Raw genomic sequence first — 15,564 nt, forward strand, 5'->3', positions numbered from 1 at the left:
ACGCATACATTTTTCTGGTCCCTGGTGTGAATTTCAAGCATCAGTTAAACTTCACCGTCACTGACTCTGTCTCTCCCCCCATTCTCTGTCTCTAACCATCTCTCCCTCCCTCTCTGCCCCCCTCCTCATCTCCCCTTCCCTCTCATTCCCTCTCTTTCCTGCCTCTCCTCCTTCTCTGTCTCTCCCTCCCTCTGTTTTCTGACTCTGAGTTTTGGTTTTAGTTTTTGGCCAAGCTGTGTCCCACTGCTGGCAGCAGTGATTGACAATTGATTTTATAGTCTATTTGTTGATTTCTGTCAGACAGTCGGGATCTGTTCTCTATCCAGTGGGAGATGAGAGAGAATCGGATGTTAGTCTTTTTTTTGAATAGTTGCTTGCTTATTCGTGAGCTCAGATCCATTAGGAAAATGTTGAGAAAACTGAAAGGAGAACAGCCTGTCGAGACAGGGGCCAGTGGGTTTTTGTGTTTCTTGCTTACTTTGCCATGTGGCTGAGGTTGTAGAACAGAAGCTGAAAGTTTTCAGTGCATCTCTTTGAGTCTGAAATATTTTCCTACCTTCATAGTGTGCTAAATAGTAAGTGAAATTGAAACCGCTCTTAAATTTAAGGAAGTTCGTTTTGATTGGTTTATCGGAGCTAATGAGGCTTACATAAATATAAGAAAATATAAAAACTTCCAGAAAATAAAGAAATAGAAGTTCTAATAGTTTAAATGTGCTAGCTTTTGAAGAAGAAAAAAAGAAAACTGAAAAAAGAGGGATTTTTTTTTACTAGATACTATTTAATAGCTTTCTTTACTGACGTATAATGTACATACCATATAATTCACCCTTTTAAAGTGTACAGTTCAGTTAAATCCACATTAACTAATTTCACTCACCATCTGCACCCTCCCTACTTCTGCATTAGGCCAACACACATCTACCTTATTCTCTATAGATTTGCCTATTTTGGACATTTCATATAAATAGAATCATACAATATATGGTCTTTTGTTACGGACTTCTTTCACACAGAGTGATGTTTTTGAGGTGTATCTGTGTAGTAGGGTGAATGAGTACTTCAGTCTTTTTGCTGCTGAATAATATTCCAGTGCCCGGATCTGCCATATTCACTATCCGCTCATCAGTTTATGGACATCTGGTTGGTTGTATTTTTTGGCTATTTTGATGCTGCTATGAACATTTATGTTTACAAGTTTTCATGTGGATGTGTGTCTTTATTTTCTTGGGTACATACCTAGAAGTAGAACTGCTGGGACATGTGGGAACTCTATGTTTAACATCTTGAGGAATTGTCAGACTCTCTTCCAAAACAGCCGCACCATTTTGCATTTCCTCCAACAGTGTATTAGGGTTCTAATTTCCCACGTCCTCGCCAACGCTTGTTATCATTGCCATCCATTTCTCAATGTCAAATGATGTTGAGCATCTTTGATTATTGGATGTTTGTGTATCTTCTTTGGAGAAATGTCTATTAATATTTTTTGCCTATTTTTAAATGGGGTTTTTTCTCTTTATAGAGTTTGTGAGAATTATTTATATACATCTTATCAGATACATGATTTGCAAATATTTTCACTTCATGTGAATCACTCTTTACATTTTCTCGTTTCTTGTACTTCCACTCATTTTCAAATTGCTTGCGTTCTCTTTTTACCCTTTCAGTTAATTAAAACTGTATACCTCATTAGCAATTATTTATATTACATAATCTGTGGAAATGACCAGTGTGATTTCTGTCCCCTGCTCGAGTCCTGACTGATACAAGTGTGTCCGTGTGTCCTCGTGGCCGCAGTTCGCTTGGCCTGTTTCTTTGTTAAGATCCGTCCGCGTTGGTGCCGTTGGTGAGATCCGTCCGCGCTGAATCCGTTTGTGAGATCCGTCCATGTTGAATCCGTTTGTGAGCTCCGTCGTGTTGGTGCCGTTGGTGAGCTCTGTCCGCGCGGATGCATGGAGCTGCGGCTCATTGTCGTTTCTTCGTCCACTCTGTCGGTGGGCAGATCGGGTTGTTTCCAGTATGGGACTATTACAGTGGCGCTGCTGGGAGCATCTCGGCGCCTGCCTTTTGGTGAACTCGCGTCCACATTCCTGTGGGGCATGTACGCACCTAGGAGAGGAATTGCTGAGTCCTGGGGTAGATGTCTGTTTGGCTTTAGCAGATACTGTCAAAGGCTGCCAGAGTGGTTGTGCCAGTTTACACCCCCATAGTGTGTGAGACTTCTGGGTGCTCCCCATTCTCACCCTCACCGTTACTTGGCATTAAGAGTTTTCTTCGTTTTAGCCCCTTCCATGTCACCTCCATTTATTGAGTTCCTCCTTTCCCCGCTGATCTCACATCTTTGTCATACGACAAGTTCGCAAATGTGCAAGTCTGTTTTGGATTCTCTGTTTCATTGATCAGTTCGTTTAACCTTCCACCAACATTCCTAACTATGTCCCTGCCTTCTTCCATGAAGGCCTTTGGTGCCACAGTGACCCCGGTGTTGGATCTACGTGGCCAGTGCTCTGGGCGTCCCTCAGGGCCGGCTGCAGTGAGTGGGTTACCAGGCTCAGCGCTGGGTTGAGCTGAGGTTTGCTCAGGGGCAGGGTCAAAGGTATGGTCTGAACTGAGTCTCAGATAGTATTTGGGGCCAGATTGCACCTTGTTTGGAGCCAGCTCTGTCTGGAGTTGAGATCAATAACTAACGGGGCAAGAGGAGTTTCAGGGGGCTCTGACCTTGGCCTGGCTGGGACAGGCCTGTCGCCGAGGTAGGAGCAGAGGCCTATGGGAGGTTAGGGCCTGCTGGGCCGGTGCAGGGTCCCCTAAGTGATTAGCACTTCCTTGGTGCTGACCTTAGACCTTTGCCGTGTGCTGTTGCTGACTGGCTCTGGGTAACCTCGAGAAGGCAGCAGGACCAAGCTGGGTCCAGCACCTGTTCCCTGACCTTTCCTGGGATTAGATAGAATGTGTCCAGTCCTGGCCTGAGCCCCATGGAGGGTCTCCTGCCCTCCCTCTGCTGTACACACACTAGGTGACCTCACGCAGTCTCTGCCCCTCTTGGCTCTCTGTTCAACCAACACTTCTGTTCCTCTAATGTGCCAGGCACTGTTGTCAATGGCCTCATCATTCAAAGTAACAGGGACCCCAGCTCTGCCCACCTTGTGTGCATGTGGGATGTAAAAAGCTGTGGCCTGCTTCATTGCTGATCATGTGGCCGAGTTGACCCTCCAGCTGTAGATGGCACAGCCCAGAGCACCCGGGGCTGCTGGGAGCTGACCTCAGCAGTCTGTTAAACCTATGCATTCCCACCTCCACCCCTGACCTCCTGGGATGTGCCCTTCCCACTGTCTCCAAAGCCTTCCTTCCTCCAGGAGCGCCGACGTGACCCTGGAGATCCAGGCTCTATCCTGAAGGGTGTGTGACCTCGACCCCTGTCCCTCTAGAGGCTCAGACCCCCCACCGGAATTTGCTGTGGTAATTCCCATGGGTCCTTCCCACTGCCCTCTCCCTCCCAGGGCAGCCATTTCCCTCAGCACCTCTGTCCACTCCTCACTGCTGGACTGGTTTCAGCTGAGCCTTGGAAGGGGAAGGAGGACCAGGCAGCCACTGGGGATGGGGGAGAGGGTGGGAGGGTAGTCGAGGCTTAGGGGAGCCCTTATTTCACCGACCACAGACACGCAGACCCAAAGCAGTGCTCAGCCTTCTATTAGAGACTCGGCCTCCCCTGAGACAAACTCCAGCCTACATGCATCTTCTGGAGGGGAGGGGTCTGGCATCCTGTCCTCTGAGAAGGGACCCTGGTGAGGTTCGTGTGTTTGTGGCAGTGGTTGGGAAAGGGCTTTCATGCTCTGCATGGGGTGCACGTGAAGTGCTGTCCCAAGGCAGAACACAGGGCCCTTCCTGTGGGGATAGCCCTGGGATGGGCAGGCAACAGCTGTGGCCTGGGCTTTTGTGGTGCCTTCCCTGGGTGCCTTCAGGCCCAGCCCCTTAAGGGGTCCTTTCTTGGAGAGTCACAGTGGGCACACCTGCCTCACTTTGGCTGTATTACTCTTGCCTGGCACTGTGCTCTCGGCCATTTCTTCCACTGGGAGCTGGGCTCCCAACCCCTCAGAGGGACAATCCCCTTAGAACGACCCGTGGGCATGGAGCTGGTATAGACAGCGTGTGTGGGGAGCACGTGACTGGGACAGGGGCCTGGGCTTGGGGGGATGGGGGTGGGTGGAGCTAGTCGTCTTTGTCCTTGGCACCATGTTTGAGGATGCGGGTGAACTCCACATAGTTGAAGTTGCCTTTCTTATCAATGGGTGCCTCACGGTACATCTCGTCCACTTCCTCGTCTGTGAAGCGGTCACCCATGGTGGTGAGCAGCTCCCGAAGATGGTCCTCGTGGATAAAACCTGGGGGCAGAGCCGAGGTCCGTGAGATGGGCTGGACTGGGCCAGGACAGGCCAACATTCCCCGTCCCCCTCAGCCCCCCACCGATTCTTGAAGACCTCGTGGCGGGTGAGGGAGCCACGAAAGGACACAGCCCTAGTCTCTGGTCAGTCTGAGCTCGCCAGGGCCCCAGAAGGAGGAGTTCTGCATGGGACTATCTATGAGGTGTTTCTGTGGGGAGCTTGGGGCTGTGTATGTGTGTTGATGTGAGGCCGATGGGGGGAGGGGGTTGTGGCTGGATGTGTCCTGCTTTAATGAGAGCATGAACCCCAGAGTTCTGGCGCCGATTTGAATGCCGATCCCACTTCTTCCTAGCTTTGTGACTTTGGGCAAGTTACTTATCCTCTCTGCTTGGAAAACAGGGATGAAAGTATTGCCATTGTGGTAGGAGACTGTGAAGGTTGTCAGGAAAATGTTCTGAGCGAACTTGGGCCTGTGGCCCCTGAGAAACTACGTAACTGCTGCCAGTGTCACTCTGGCCTATGCCTGGGAAAAACTAGCCATGGGACAGAAGTCACTTGGAAGATCTGAGGATGGGGGCTCGTATCTGTACTTTGTTGGCCATAAGGGCCTGAAATAATTTGACTTCTGGAAAGGTCTAAAGCAGAGGCAGGATGTCTTAGACCAATAGGTAAACTCAAGAAGCGGGAGGCCTCGGTGGATGTGGACTGCTCGGGTCTAGCACTTGGGGGAGAGAACAAGGAGACGGCGTCTTTTACAGTTCTGGCACCAGTAACCGGCAGACGGGCGATTCGTTCCGGCCGATGGGGGAAGAGGCCCTGGAGTCCCAGCGCGGCCTGGCCCCACTTGTATACGTGGGGGCGCCTTAAGTGGGGCGCTTAGTGCTGGCCCTGCCCAGACCTCCAAGAGTCTGCTGACCTGAGGCCTCCTCATCAAAGCAGGCGAAGGCGTTGCGGATCACGTCCTCGGGGTCTGTGCCATTCAGCTTCTCCCCAAACATGGTCAGGAACATGGTGAAGTTGATGGGCCCCGGGGCCTCGCTCATCATGCCCTCCAGGTACTCATCCGTGGGGTTCTTTCCTGTAGTGGGCGAGGCATTCATGCTCATCGTCATCCCCCATCCCCTGTTGTCCCCTCCCTTCACAGGCCGGTGTGAGAGCCTCACAGACAGGAGATAGGAAGTTATGTAAACAGTCAAACTGTCGAGCATCTCGCTGGGCGGCCAGCTGTCTGCTCCCTCCCCCTAGTTCTCCCGTCTGCCCCGATCAGTTTCCTCCTGGGTATCTGGGACCGTAGTGCTCTCTCACGCGTAAGAGCCACCGTGTGCTGGCTGCTCATTGTGTCTGGTGTTCCCCTGCCTTATTGCACTTAACTTACGACGCCCTGTGAGGTCAGCATCCTTACACTGGCTTCACAGATATGGAACCTGACGCACAGCGGTGAGGCAACTTGTCTAAGGTCACATGGCGAGTAAGGCGTGGAGCCGACATTTGAACCCAGGCAGCCAGGCCCTGGGTTTGAGGCAGTTTTGAAAGTGGTTAAATCAGTGAGCTTTGGCGTCACACAGGCCAGGGTTTGAATCCCAGCTCAATTTCTTCCTTCCATCTCAGAAGGATTATGAAGATGAAGAAGGCAGTGGTTATAAGACGCATATAAGGATCATCACAGCCCTGTGGACTCAATCAGCTACTGGGTTCAAATCCCAGCTGTCCCACTTAGTAGCTGTGTGACCTTGGGCAAATTACTTAACCTCTCAGAGTCTGTTTCTTTTGCTGTAAAGTAGGAATGGTAATCACATCTACCCCATGGGATTGTTTTGAGATTTAAGATCTCAAAGATTTAAAATTTAATAACTGCAGAGCTGCTTCTTGTTATTATTTTAGTATTTGCTGTTCTCATTTTTTTTAACCTGAGGATGACATTCTCAACCAGAAGGCCACGAGTGATCAGGGGACTCACTGACTGACATGAGCTACAAACAAGAGTGTGGGTTTTTTTGGATAGATGCCCAGGGCTGTCATCATGTTTCTGGGGTTTAGAGCCCTGGGTGAAGGGCCCTAACTCATATATGGGAAGGAGTCTTTGTGCCCCTGTCTCCTCTGAACCTCACTTACCCTCCTGAGGCCCAGAAGGAGCCGTGACCTCAGGACCCACAGCCCCTCCCCTCCCCAGGTCTGTTTGGTGCCCAAGGTGGGGGCAGTGTCTGATGTCAGCCCTCCCACCAGACACCCGGGGGCGCACACGAGGGCCATGGTCACCACTGCACAGGAAGGGAAACGGGCACCGAGTGGGGCTGCCCAGCTAGGAGGGGCAGTGCCAGGGACTGACTCGGGCCTGTCTGGCCCCAGTGCTTGCAGCTCGATCACCACAGGCTGCCTCCTCTGCTGCCAGGAGCTCCCCCTCTTCCCCAGCCCGTGTCTGGCCCAGATGCTCCACTTGGATGAAAGGGGTGCCAGGCACTGGGCATGACAGGGGTTGTCTGGCCAGCACATAGGGAAGGCTGCGAGGGCAGGGCCATAAGCTGGGGTGGCGGGATTTGGAGGCCTGGCTCTGGACCTCAGTTTCCCCATCTGAGCAATAGTGAATTGTACTAGATTCCTGAGCCTTTCAGCTCTGAGATTCTGATTCGGGGAAGTCACTGGAGTCAGAGAAGCTCTGAGAGCCTGGCATGGGTGACCTGTGAAGGAGGGGAGGTGCTCTGGCTTTCTCTCTAGGTCTGTTTCCCTGTCTGTACAATGGAAAGTCTGTGTAGTCAAACTTTCTCAGTTGCTGATTACTGCCTTTAAATGACATGGTACTGGACAGCCCAATTCACACATCTGCCTGAAGCGGTCCTGTCCTGTCCGGGTTCACATCCAGCACCAAACTGTTCCATGCCTCAGTTTCCCTATCTGTTAAATGGAGAAAGTAATAGCACCTACTGTCCAAGGTGGGTCCCACGTGTCACTGCACAGGAAGTGCTCCTTAAGTGACATGCAGCCCCACAGCCTGCTCCAGCTGTAGCCTTTCCCGGACCCACTTAGACCCCACACACCCCTGTCCCTGCTCACCCAGTGAGGCCAGCATGTCATGCAAGTCCTCCTTGTCAATGAAGCCATCTCGGTTCTGGTCTATCATGTTGAAGGCCTCCTTAAACTCCTGGATCTGGGACTGGTCAAACATCGCGAAGACATTGGATGTGGCCCGCTGTGGCCGCTTCTTGGTGGTCTTGGCCTTAGCCCGCTTACTGGACATCTTGGCTTCAGGCGAGTAGGGCTTCCCTGCAGGAAGTGGGTGTGAGGGGAGAGCCTGTGACCCGGGGCCAGGGGACCCTGCCTACCCTGGATCAGCTGTCAGTGCCTGGACCTGGGATTCAAGGCCTCCCCCAGGCTTGGGTTCCTGCCACCCAGCTCATGCAGACATAAGGCCCTTAGACAACTTCCTCTGCCTCTCTCGAGTGAGTTTCCTCACCTGGGAATGGTGACAATGCGGAGGGCCCAGCAGTAGGGAATAACTAACTTAGCACCCAAGAAGGCCCTGGAATGGTGCCGGGCACAGAGTAAGCTGTTTTTGCTGTTTGGGTAAAACGCTTGGGATTGGGTTCAATGCCAGCCGTTTCCGTGCTTATCTCCTTTAATCCTTAGTAGCATTCACCCACTGTGCATCTCTCTCTCCAAGTGACTAGGTGGGCCGACATGTGGGAGGCTCTGAGGCTCCATCTCTCCTTCAGCAGGAAGGAGTGATCAGCGGCCCTGCATTCCTGACACTCCCCCTCCTCCTCCTCCTCCCCCATGGTCTGGACAGTCTCCCCTCGCCCCAGCTGCCCACACTTGATCAGCCCCTAGATGGGCGATAGACCTGATTTGGGTCCTGCTCCTGGTTCTCAGTCCTCAGTGCTTATAGGGGCATGAGGCTCCCCCAGGCCGAGACCCCCAGCTTCTTGCACCCCTGTTTAGACCTGGCCTCCTAGTCTAATCAGTCTCTCCCATCCCATACAGACCCAGACCTGCACTAGTAACTACCCCGAAGCCCTCAAAGGTTTCTGCTACTACCCGGAGCAAGTCTGGGCCCCTCAGCCTGGCATCGAAAGCCCTCCTCTTTGGCTGACCATGGTACCCCGCACTGTGGCCCTCCCGCCGTCTGTGATCCTGCCGAGCTGGACCTTTAGCTGTTTCCTAGAAGCCCCCAGACTTTCCTTTTTGGTCCCTCCCCCTGGGATGTCCTTTCTTCTCCAGCTCAGTTCCTGAGACACCCCCTTGAGGAACAGTTTCCCTGCCTTTGCTTTGACAATAAGCACTTAAAAGTCTCACCTTCACAGTCAGGCTGGTGTAAATCCGATTTACACCGAGGCCCACAGTAGGGCAAGTAAATGTCCTAGCTACGAGAGCAACAGCGGCCAGTCTGCTGCCTCCACTGTACAGATGGGGATACTGAGCCCAGCAAGGGGCCCTTCCCCTGAACCCTTGTCATGGCTTGTGGGGACTGTGCCCCTGAAGACCTTGTTCGTGTGCTCCTTGGCTGGGATAGTGGGCCTGGCTGAGGCCCTAGGACTGCTGTCCCCTTTCCTCTGTCCTGAGCCCCTTGGTCCAGGGCCTCCAGAAATCCTTCCCTGCCTGTTTTTCTCTCCCCCCCCCCCCCCATATTGTATGGTTATGAGTGCCCTTTGCACTGTCTCCCGAGCTCTATCCCATGATCCTATTCAAGTCATTCATGGGCTTTGGGCTTCGAGATCTTAAGCCCTGAGCTGTGTCCTGCCCAGCCCCAGCCCTTCCCCAGGGCCACAGCTGTCTGTAGTCATGAGACACTGGCTGCCTTGTCCCACTCAGCCGACACACCTGGCTCTCCGTGTTTCTCATATGGTCCAGGGTAGGCAGACAAAAGCCCTTCTCACCCAGGATCTGAGCGGGGGTGGTGCCGTCGGCAGGGAGTGCTGTTGTCCTGTGGTTTAGTGCTTCCCTGAGCTCAGTGTTCTAGTCTAGGAACTTTGACTCATGGCACTTGCAGATGGCAGCTGAGAAGTCCACTGTGATGATCATTCCAGGGTGGCCATGGCCAGGAAGAGGGAGCCATGGCTGGAGGCAGGAGTGGCCAGGAGCTCACCCACTGCTCTGGTCCTGGCTGGGCCCCTCGGCCTCCATGGCTACCCCATCCCCACCCTCTTCTGTTGAGGGGCAGTGACCTGGCTGAGAACACTTAACATTACAGTTTTCCATCCCAGCAATCTTGGGAAGCAGGGCCAGGAGGGTGGGGTGCCCCTCACCGTGCAGTTAAGAGAACTGAGGCCTGAGAAGGAAAGTGGAGTGCCCATGAGTGGGGCAGAGTCCAATCAGAAGCAAGGACCCCTGGGCTAGGCTTGGGTCAGTGGGTGGCAAATGGCCCTTGGTGCCCTCAAGGCCTGAACACAAGAAACATCTGTCCCAAGAGGCTCATGGTTGGCTTGTGTCAGCTGAGGGCTGTATGTGACCAGAGGCAGTTTCTAGGCCGAATTAGGCTTGGCCCTTAACTCTGGAGCCATCACCACCCCTTACTGGGGGTGCCAGACACCAGGGATCAGATAGAGTTGGTATCCGGCCCGGCTGCAACTAGGCGTTACCTTCCTCCTCCTGGTGCCTGAAATCGCACCATAACAGCAAAGACGAGGCCTGTGTCCCTCATTGTACCCCCTGCGTACCTCATGGTCCTTCTGGCTGGCAGTGCCAGATGCCTTGCTCATGAACTCACCGCATCCGAGGCGGAGTTCTCTCTTTCCTGAGAGCAGCCAGAGCCACTGGGGCGCTGGGGATGGAGTAGGGCCAGAGTTTCCCCAGTCGGGGTCTTGTCCCGCTGAGTCCCCAGGGTCCTTGGCAGACTTTCCCCCACCGGACAGGCACAGATGGGCAGATAGCCCAGAGCTGGGAAGCCCCCAGGGCACTGCACACAGCTCCAGGGTGTGGGCATGGTTACCCATCCAACCTCTCTTGCCCCAGGAGGCGAGGGAGGGGACAGGGATGCTCTGGGGGGTGGGTCTCAAGGAGCCTAACAGGGCTCAGTTTCGTGTCTGTGATACACATGAGGCAGAGAACACCTGCAACTATAAACCCCTCCCTTCCTCCAGGGCACCCAGGCGCTCTGGGCTTGGCTTCCCTAACTCCACAGCAAAGGGGTAGAGCCTGGACACTCTTCCCTCGCCAAAGGACCACTGGTTCTCAGACCTGGGAACAGGCTCCCTGCTGCCTGGCTCCAACCAGAATCCGTGTGGCCGAGCCACCTCTCAGCCTCAGCCCCACGACAGCTGTCCCTCTGCCCAGAGACCCTCCGACATCCCTGTCTGTGGGATCTGTCCCAAGTCTCAGCCCCAGCCGTCACACCGCTTACTCTAAACCGTTTAGGCCCGTCGGCGGCTCCCACCTGGTTCTGAGAAGGCGCTTGTTCGGTGCGTGGAGCCCGGTGCGTGAACCGGGTGCGGAGCGGGCCGTCGGGTAGGAGCTGGACGGGGGCGGGGCGCGGCGCCCGGCCTTACAAGGCAGAAGAATGTGTGCGACGCGGGGCGGGGCCTCGGCAGCCAGCTCGGCCTTATTTGGCCTCCACCCACGGTCCGGGAGGTGGGGGGTGCTCCTGGTGAACCGCTGGCTATGATGGGTGCCTCCCGCATTGCAGGGAGGGGGAGGTGATAGGGTGAGTGGGGGGCCCAAACAACCTGGGGAGGGGGAGTTATCTGTGCCGTCCCTTCCTCGCCAGCGAGGCAGGCGGAGCATCCAGTTCTCAGACCCTACCCTCAGCTTTCCCTGCACGGCCCCGCTGTCCCGCGCCAGTTCCCCGGGGAAGGCTTCCTCTCACCAGGCCAAGTACGGCTTTTTTCCAGTCTGAGAGAAGAGATGCGTCAGAGGACCTGCTGTCCTCACGCGAAGGGCCGCCAGACCGGCCCCTGCTGATGTGGGGCGTACACAGGGGTTGGATAGGATCACGCTGGGGAGGTCCACCTAGGCCAAGTCATATTTACAGCTGCCCTCTGTTTCCTCACCTGTAAAATGGGAGGATGGTGGTGAGGATTCTGTGAAAGAGCGGGCCAAAAAGAGCGATGTAGCACGGCAGAACCAGCGGGAGGGGTAGGGGACCACCGGCGCATCCTCGCGTGGCAGCTTGTCTATCCCCTTCTTGTTGGACTGCATCGGAAGAGGATGGAGTCTGGGAGGACAGACTCTCCCGATTCCCCAATCAGGCTTCAGGTCCTATCATTTTGACCCCTGAAGGAGCACCTCAGCCTGAGCCCCTACCTGGACTCCAGCCCAGCTTTCTTTCCCAGCCCCATTTTGTTCGACATAGAGATTCCCAAGGGAACTTTCCAACACCCAATTACGTTGTAAATGTCAACTGACACCTACTACCTGCCAGGCACCGTGCTGGGTGCTGGGGAAATAGCAGTGAACTAACGTCACACTTGAGAAGTGTCTTGTAGAGGGAAATACCATGAAAAAGTAACTACATGGCTTGGAGGGTAGAAATAAGTGCCTTAAAGGAGAATAAAGCAGGGCGAGGGGGAGAAAGAGTAACAGGCGGTGATGAGGTGCCTCCTGGAAGTGACATTTGGGCAGACCTGAAGGGGAGCCAGGCCCGGTGAGCGAGTGGTTCCAAAGATCTGTAGGGGGAGCTCGCTCAGCCCTGGTCAAGCAGCAGTGGCCAGTGTGACTGTGGAGAGGGAGTGTGGGGAGAGGGGCTGGATATAAGGGCTGAGAATCAGCAGGGACCTAGCCTGTGGGTCCTTGCAGGCCACCCGAAGACATGAGAGTTCTGAGCAGAAGGGTGACATGATGAGGCGTATGTTTCCACTGAATCCCTTTAGGTTTCGTGTTGAAAACGGACCAAAAGGGCCAAGAGTGGAAGCAGGGAGCCCAGTGGGAGCGCCTCGGCAAGATGATGTGTTCAGGCTAGTGCGGGAGCATGGAGGTGGGGAGAAGGGGGGATTCTGGAAGTATATTAAAGTTGTGTCCAATGGGGTTTGCACATAGATCAGAATGTGTGTGAAAGAGTCAGGGATGACTCCAAGGGCTTTGGCCTCAGCAAGTGGAGAAGCAGAGCTGCCATTTTCCAAGATGGGTTGGCTATGGAAGTAGCAGGTTTGGGCAGACATCAGAAGTTCTATTTTGGACATATTTTTTAAAACCTTTTTATTTTGAAATGATTTCAAACTTACAATGAAGTCATAAAAACTGTACAAAGAGCTCCTGTATACTTTCATCCAGATTCTCCAATTGTTAACATTTGGCTTTATGATGTTCTCTGCAACGCCCACCCCTCTCACCATGTGTGCTATTGTGTGTGCACGTGTATGGTAAAACTAAAAAAAAAAAACATAAAATTGACCATTTTATCCATTTTTGAGTGTACAGTTCAGTGGCATTAAGTACATTCACATTATTGCACAACCATCACCACTATCCATCCAGAAACTTTTCATCTTCCCCAACTGAAATTCTGTGCCCGTTAGATAATTCCCTAGTCTCTTCCCTCAACCACTGGGCAACCACCATTCTACTTTCTGTCTCTTTGATTCTGACTACTCTAAGTACCTCATGTAAGTGGAATCACACAGTATCTTTCCTTTGGTGACTGTCTTATTTCATCGTAGCATAAATCCATCAACCTTCATCCATCTTGTAGCGTATGTCAGAATTTTCTTCCTTTTTTAAGGCTGAGTAATATTCCATTGTATGGAGAAACCACATTTTGCTTATCCACTCATCTGTTGATGGACATTTGGGTTCTTTCCACCTTTTGACTCTTGGGAATAGTGCTGCTGTGGACATAGGTGTACAAATATCTCTTGAGTACCTCCTTTTGATTCTTTGGAGTATATACCCAGAAGTAGAATTGCTTGATCATTTGGTAATTCTATTTTAGATTTTTTTGAGGAACTGCCATACTGTTTTCCACAAAGCTGTATCATTTTACATTCCCATCAACAGTGTACAAGGCTTCCCAATTTTTCTACATCCTTGCCAGCACTTTTTTTTTTTAATACGAGCTAACCTAATGGATGTAAAGTAATATTTCATTGCGGCTTTAATTTGCATTTCCTTAATAACTAATGTGAAGTATCTTTTTCATGTGTTGATTGACCATTTGTATATCTTCTTTGGAGAAATGTCTATTTGAATTCTTCGCTTATTTTAAAAAAATCATTTTTTGTTTGTTTTTGAGTTTTAAGCGTTCTTTATATAGTCTAGATATTAATCCCTTACCAGATATGATTTGCAAAATTTTTCTTTTTCTGTGTGCTTCTGTTTAAAAATTTTTAAAAAAATTATATAATTTACATACCATAAACTTTACCTTTTTCAAGTGTACAATTCAGTGATTTTAGAATATTCAGTTACACAGCCATCACCACTCTAATTCTAGAGTATTTTCATCACTCCTAGAAAAAACTCCGAACTCATTAGCAGTCACTCTCTTTCCCCTTTTCCGCAAACACTAATCTACCTTCTGTCTCTGGCTTTGTTTATGCTGGAAATTTAATATAAGTGAAATCATACAACATGTGGCCTTTTGTGACTGGCTTTTCACTTAGCATAAAGTTGTCCAGATTCACCATGGTGTCGCATGTATCAGTACTTCATTCTCTTTATTGCTGAATAGTATTCCATTCTATTGGTATACCACATTTTACATATTCATCAGTTGATGGACATTTGAATTGTTTCCACTTTTTGGCCATTATAAATGCTGCTGCTATGGATACTGATGTACAAGTTCAGGTGTGGGTGCATGTATGTTTCCTCCTTTTTTGGATATATATTTCTATATAGGAGCAAATGGCTGGGTCATTTAGTAACTCTGGCTTAAATTTTTTATTAAAAATTATTGGGGTGACATTAACAAAGTCAAATAAGTTTTGAAGTGTTTAATTTTTCGAGGGACTTTCAAATTGTTTTTCACGATGCTGCGCCATTTTACATTCTCACTAGTATTGTATGAGGGTTTCCGTTTCTCCACGCTCATTAACACTGTCTTCTAGCCATCCTAGCACTTTTGATTAGCATTTCTCTATCTAATGACTAGTTATGTTGAACATCTTCTCATGTGTTTATTGGACATTTGTATATCTTCTTCAAAGAAATTATTCAGATGTTTTGCCTGTTTTTAAATTTGGTCATTTTTGTTGTTGTTGTCGAGTTGCAAAGGTGCTTTATATATTCTGGCTAATTACACCCTTACCAGATATGTGGTTTGCAAATATCTTCTCTCATTCTGTGGGTTATGGTTTAAATTTTCTTGATAGTTTCAAGAAGTGCAAGTGTTTTTAAATTTGACGGTTTACTTTCTCTATGGCTTCTTAATGCTTTTGGTAACATCCAAGAAACTATTGCCTCATCCAAGGTCATGAAGACTTACACCTGTTTTATTCTAAGTTTTATAGTTTTAGCTTTTAAATTAGGTCTCTAATTCATGGGGGCTCCACTAGGCTTGAGGACCCACAACCCTGAGGGAACAGGGGGTCTAGAGAGGGAACCTGGGCCTCCCTGCTCTGTGATCCACAGCCCTGTGGTTGGTTCTCGGGGACCCAGGCACAGTGTACAGTCTCCTGCTCCCTCTGCCTCCTCCTCAGTACCCTGTAGCCTTCAGGATGCTTCCTGTCTCTCTATCCTTGTCCTTTCTGTTCCCTCAAGGACTGTGGCTTTGGAACTGCAGAAGTTGAGAACTCATTCCAGGCTTCTCTGGGAAGGTGCTGTTGGCTTTTCCCCAAAGTGACCAATGTCTCCCTGATAAAACTGAGTATAAGAGATGGGACATCATCAAAGTCATATTCTTGTTCAAACTGTTCAATCTGAATCTAGTCATTAGAAAACATAAATCCAAATTGTACGTTTGACAAGATGCTTGGACACTTAAAAATTGTCAATATGAAAAACAAGTATCTGGGGGAACTGTTTTTGATTCGGTGAGGCTGAAGAGACGTGATAACTGAAAGTGATGAATGGTCTTTACTAGGGTCCTGGATGGCTACAAAGGAAAGCGGTAGAGCAGCGGTCCCTGACTTTTTTGGCACCAGGCACTGGTGCTCCTGAGAATCTATGCCTGATGATGTTAGGTGGAGCTGAAGCGATGATGCTAGGGCCGGGGAGTAGCTGCAAAGGGGGATGAAGCTTCGCTCGCTCGCTGGCCCGCCGCTCACCTCCTGTTGTGCAGCCCAGTTCCTGACAGGCCAGGGACCAGTACTGTGCACAGCCC

At 50.9% G+C, this 15,564-nt stretch overlaps 1 protein-coding gene and 1 long non-coding RNA gene across 5 annotated transcripts in view; one reads left to right on the forward strand and one right to left on the reverse strand.

Moving 5' to 3' along the window:
• The window catches only part of LOC107512614, a 41,647-nt gene that overhangs the window by 20,639 nt on the left and 5,444 nt on the right, over positions 1-15,564 (forward strand). The window lies entirely within an intron of this gene.
• MYL9 (myosin light chain 9) lies at positions 3,671-10,849 on the reverse strand. The gene is made up of 4 exons (XM_016148344.2): positions 10,744-10,849; positions 7,428-7,637; positions 5,296-5,457; positions 3,671-4,379 (listed from the first exon to the last, which is right to left on the reverse strand). The coding sequence occupies exons 2-4, from the start codon at positions 7,609-7,611 to the stop codon at positions 4,207-4,209; spliced, it is 519 nt and encodes a 172-aa protein (XP_016003830.1). The 5' UTR covers positions 7,612-7,637; positions 10,744-10,849; the 3' UTR covers positions 3,671-4,206.

This window comes from Rousettus aegyptiacus, unplaced genomic scaffold, assembly GCF_014176215.1.
Source record: "Rousettus aegyptiacus isolate mRouAeg1 unplaced genomic scaffold, mRouAeg1.p scaffold_m13_p_12, whole genome shotgun sequence".
In the NCBI taxonomy this organism is placed as follows: domain Eukaryota; kingdom Metazoa; phylum Chordata; class Mammalia; order Chiroptera; family Pteropodidae; genus Rousettus; species Rousettus aegyptiacus.

What these genes read in the sequence shown, in the direction of transcription:
- MYL9 (XM_016148344.2), bottom strand. Translation starts at nt 7,611, where the DNA reads ATGTCCAGTAAGCGGGCTAAGGCCAAGACCACCAAGAAGCGGCCACAG. An exon ending in TGACATGCTGGCCTCACTGG is followed by an intron (nt 5,458 to 7,427) that starts GTGAGCAGGGAC and finishes CGCCCACTACAG; the next exon opens with GAAAGAACCCCACGGATGAG. An exon ending in CTTTGATGAGGAGGCCTCAG is followed by an intron (nt 4,380 to 5,295) that starts GTCAGCAGACTC and finishes CTCTGCCCCCAG; the next exon opens with GTTTTATCCACGAGGACCAT.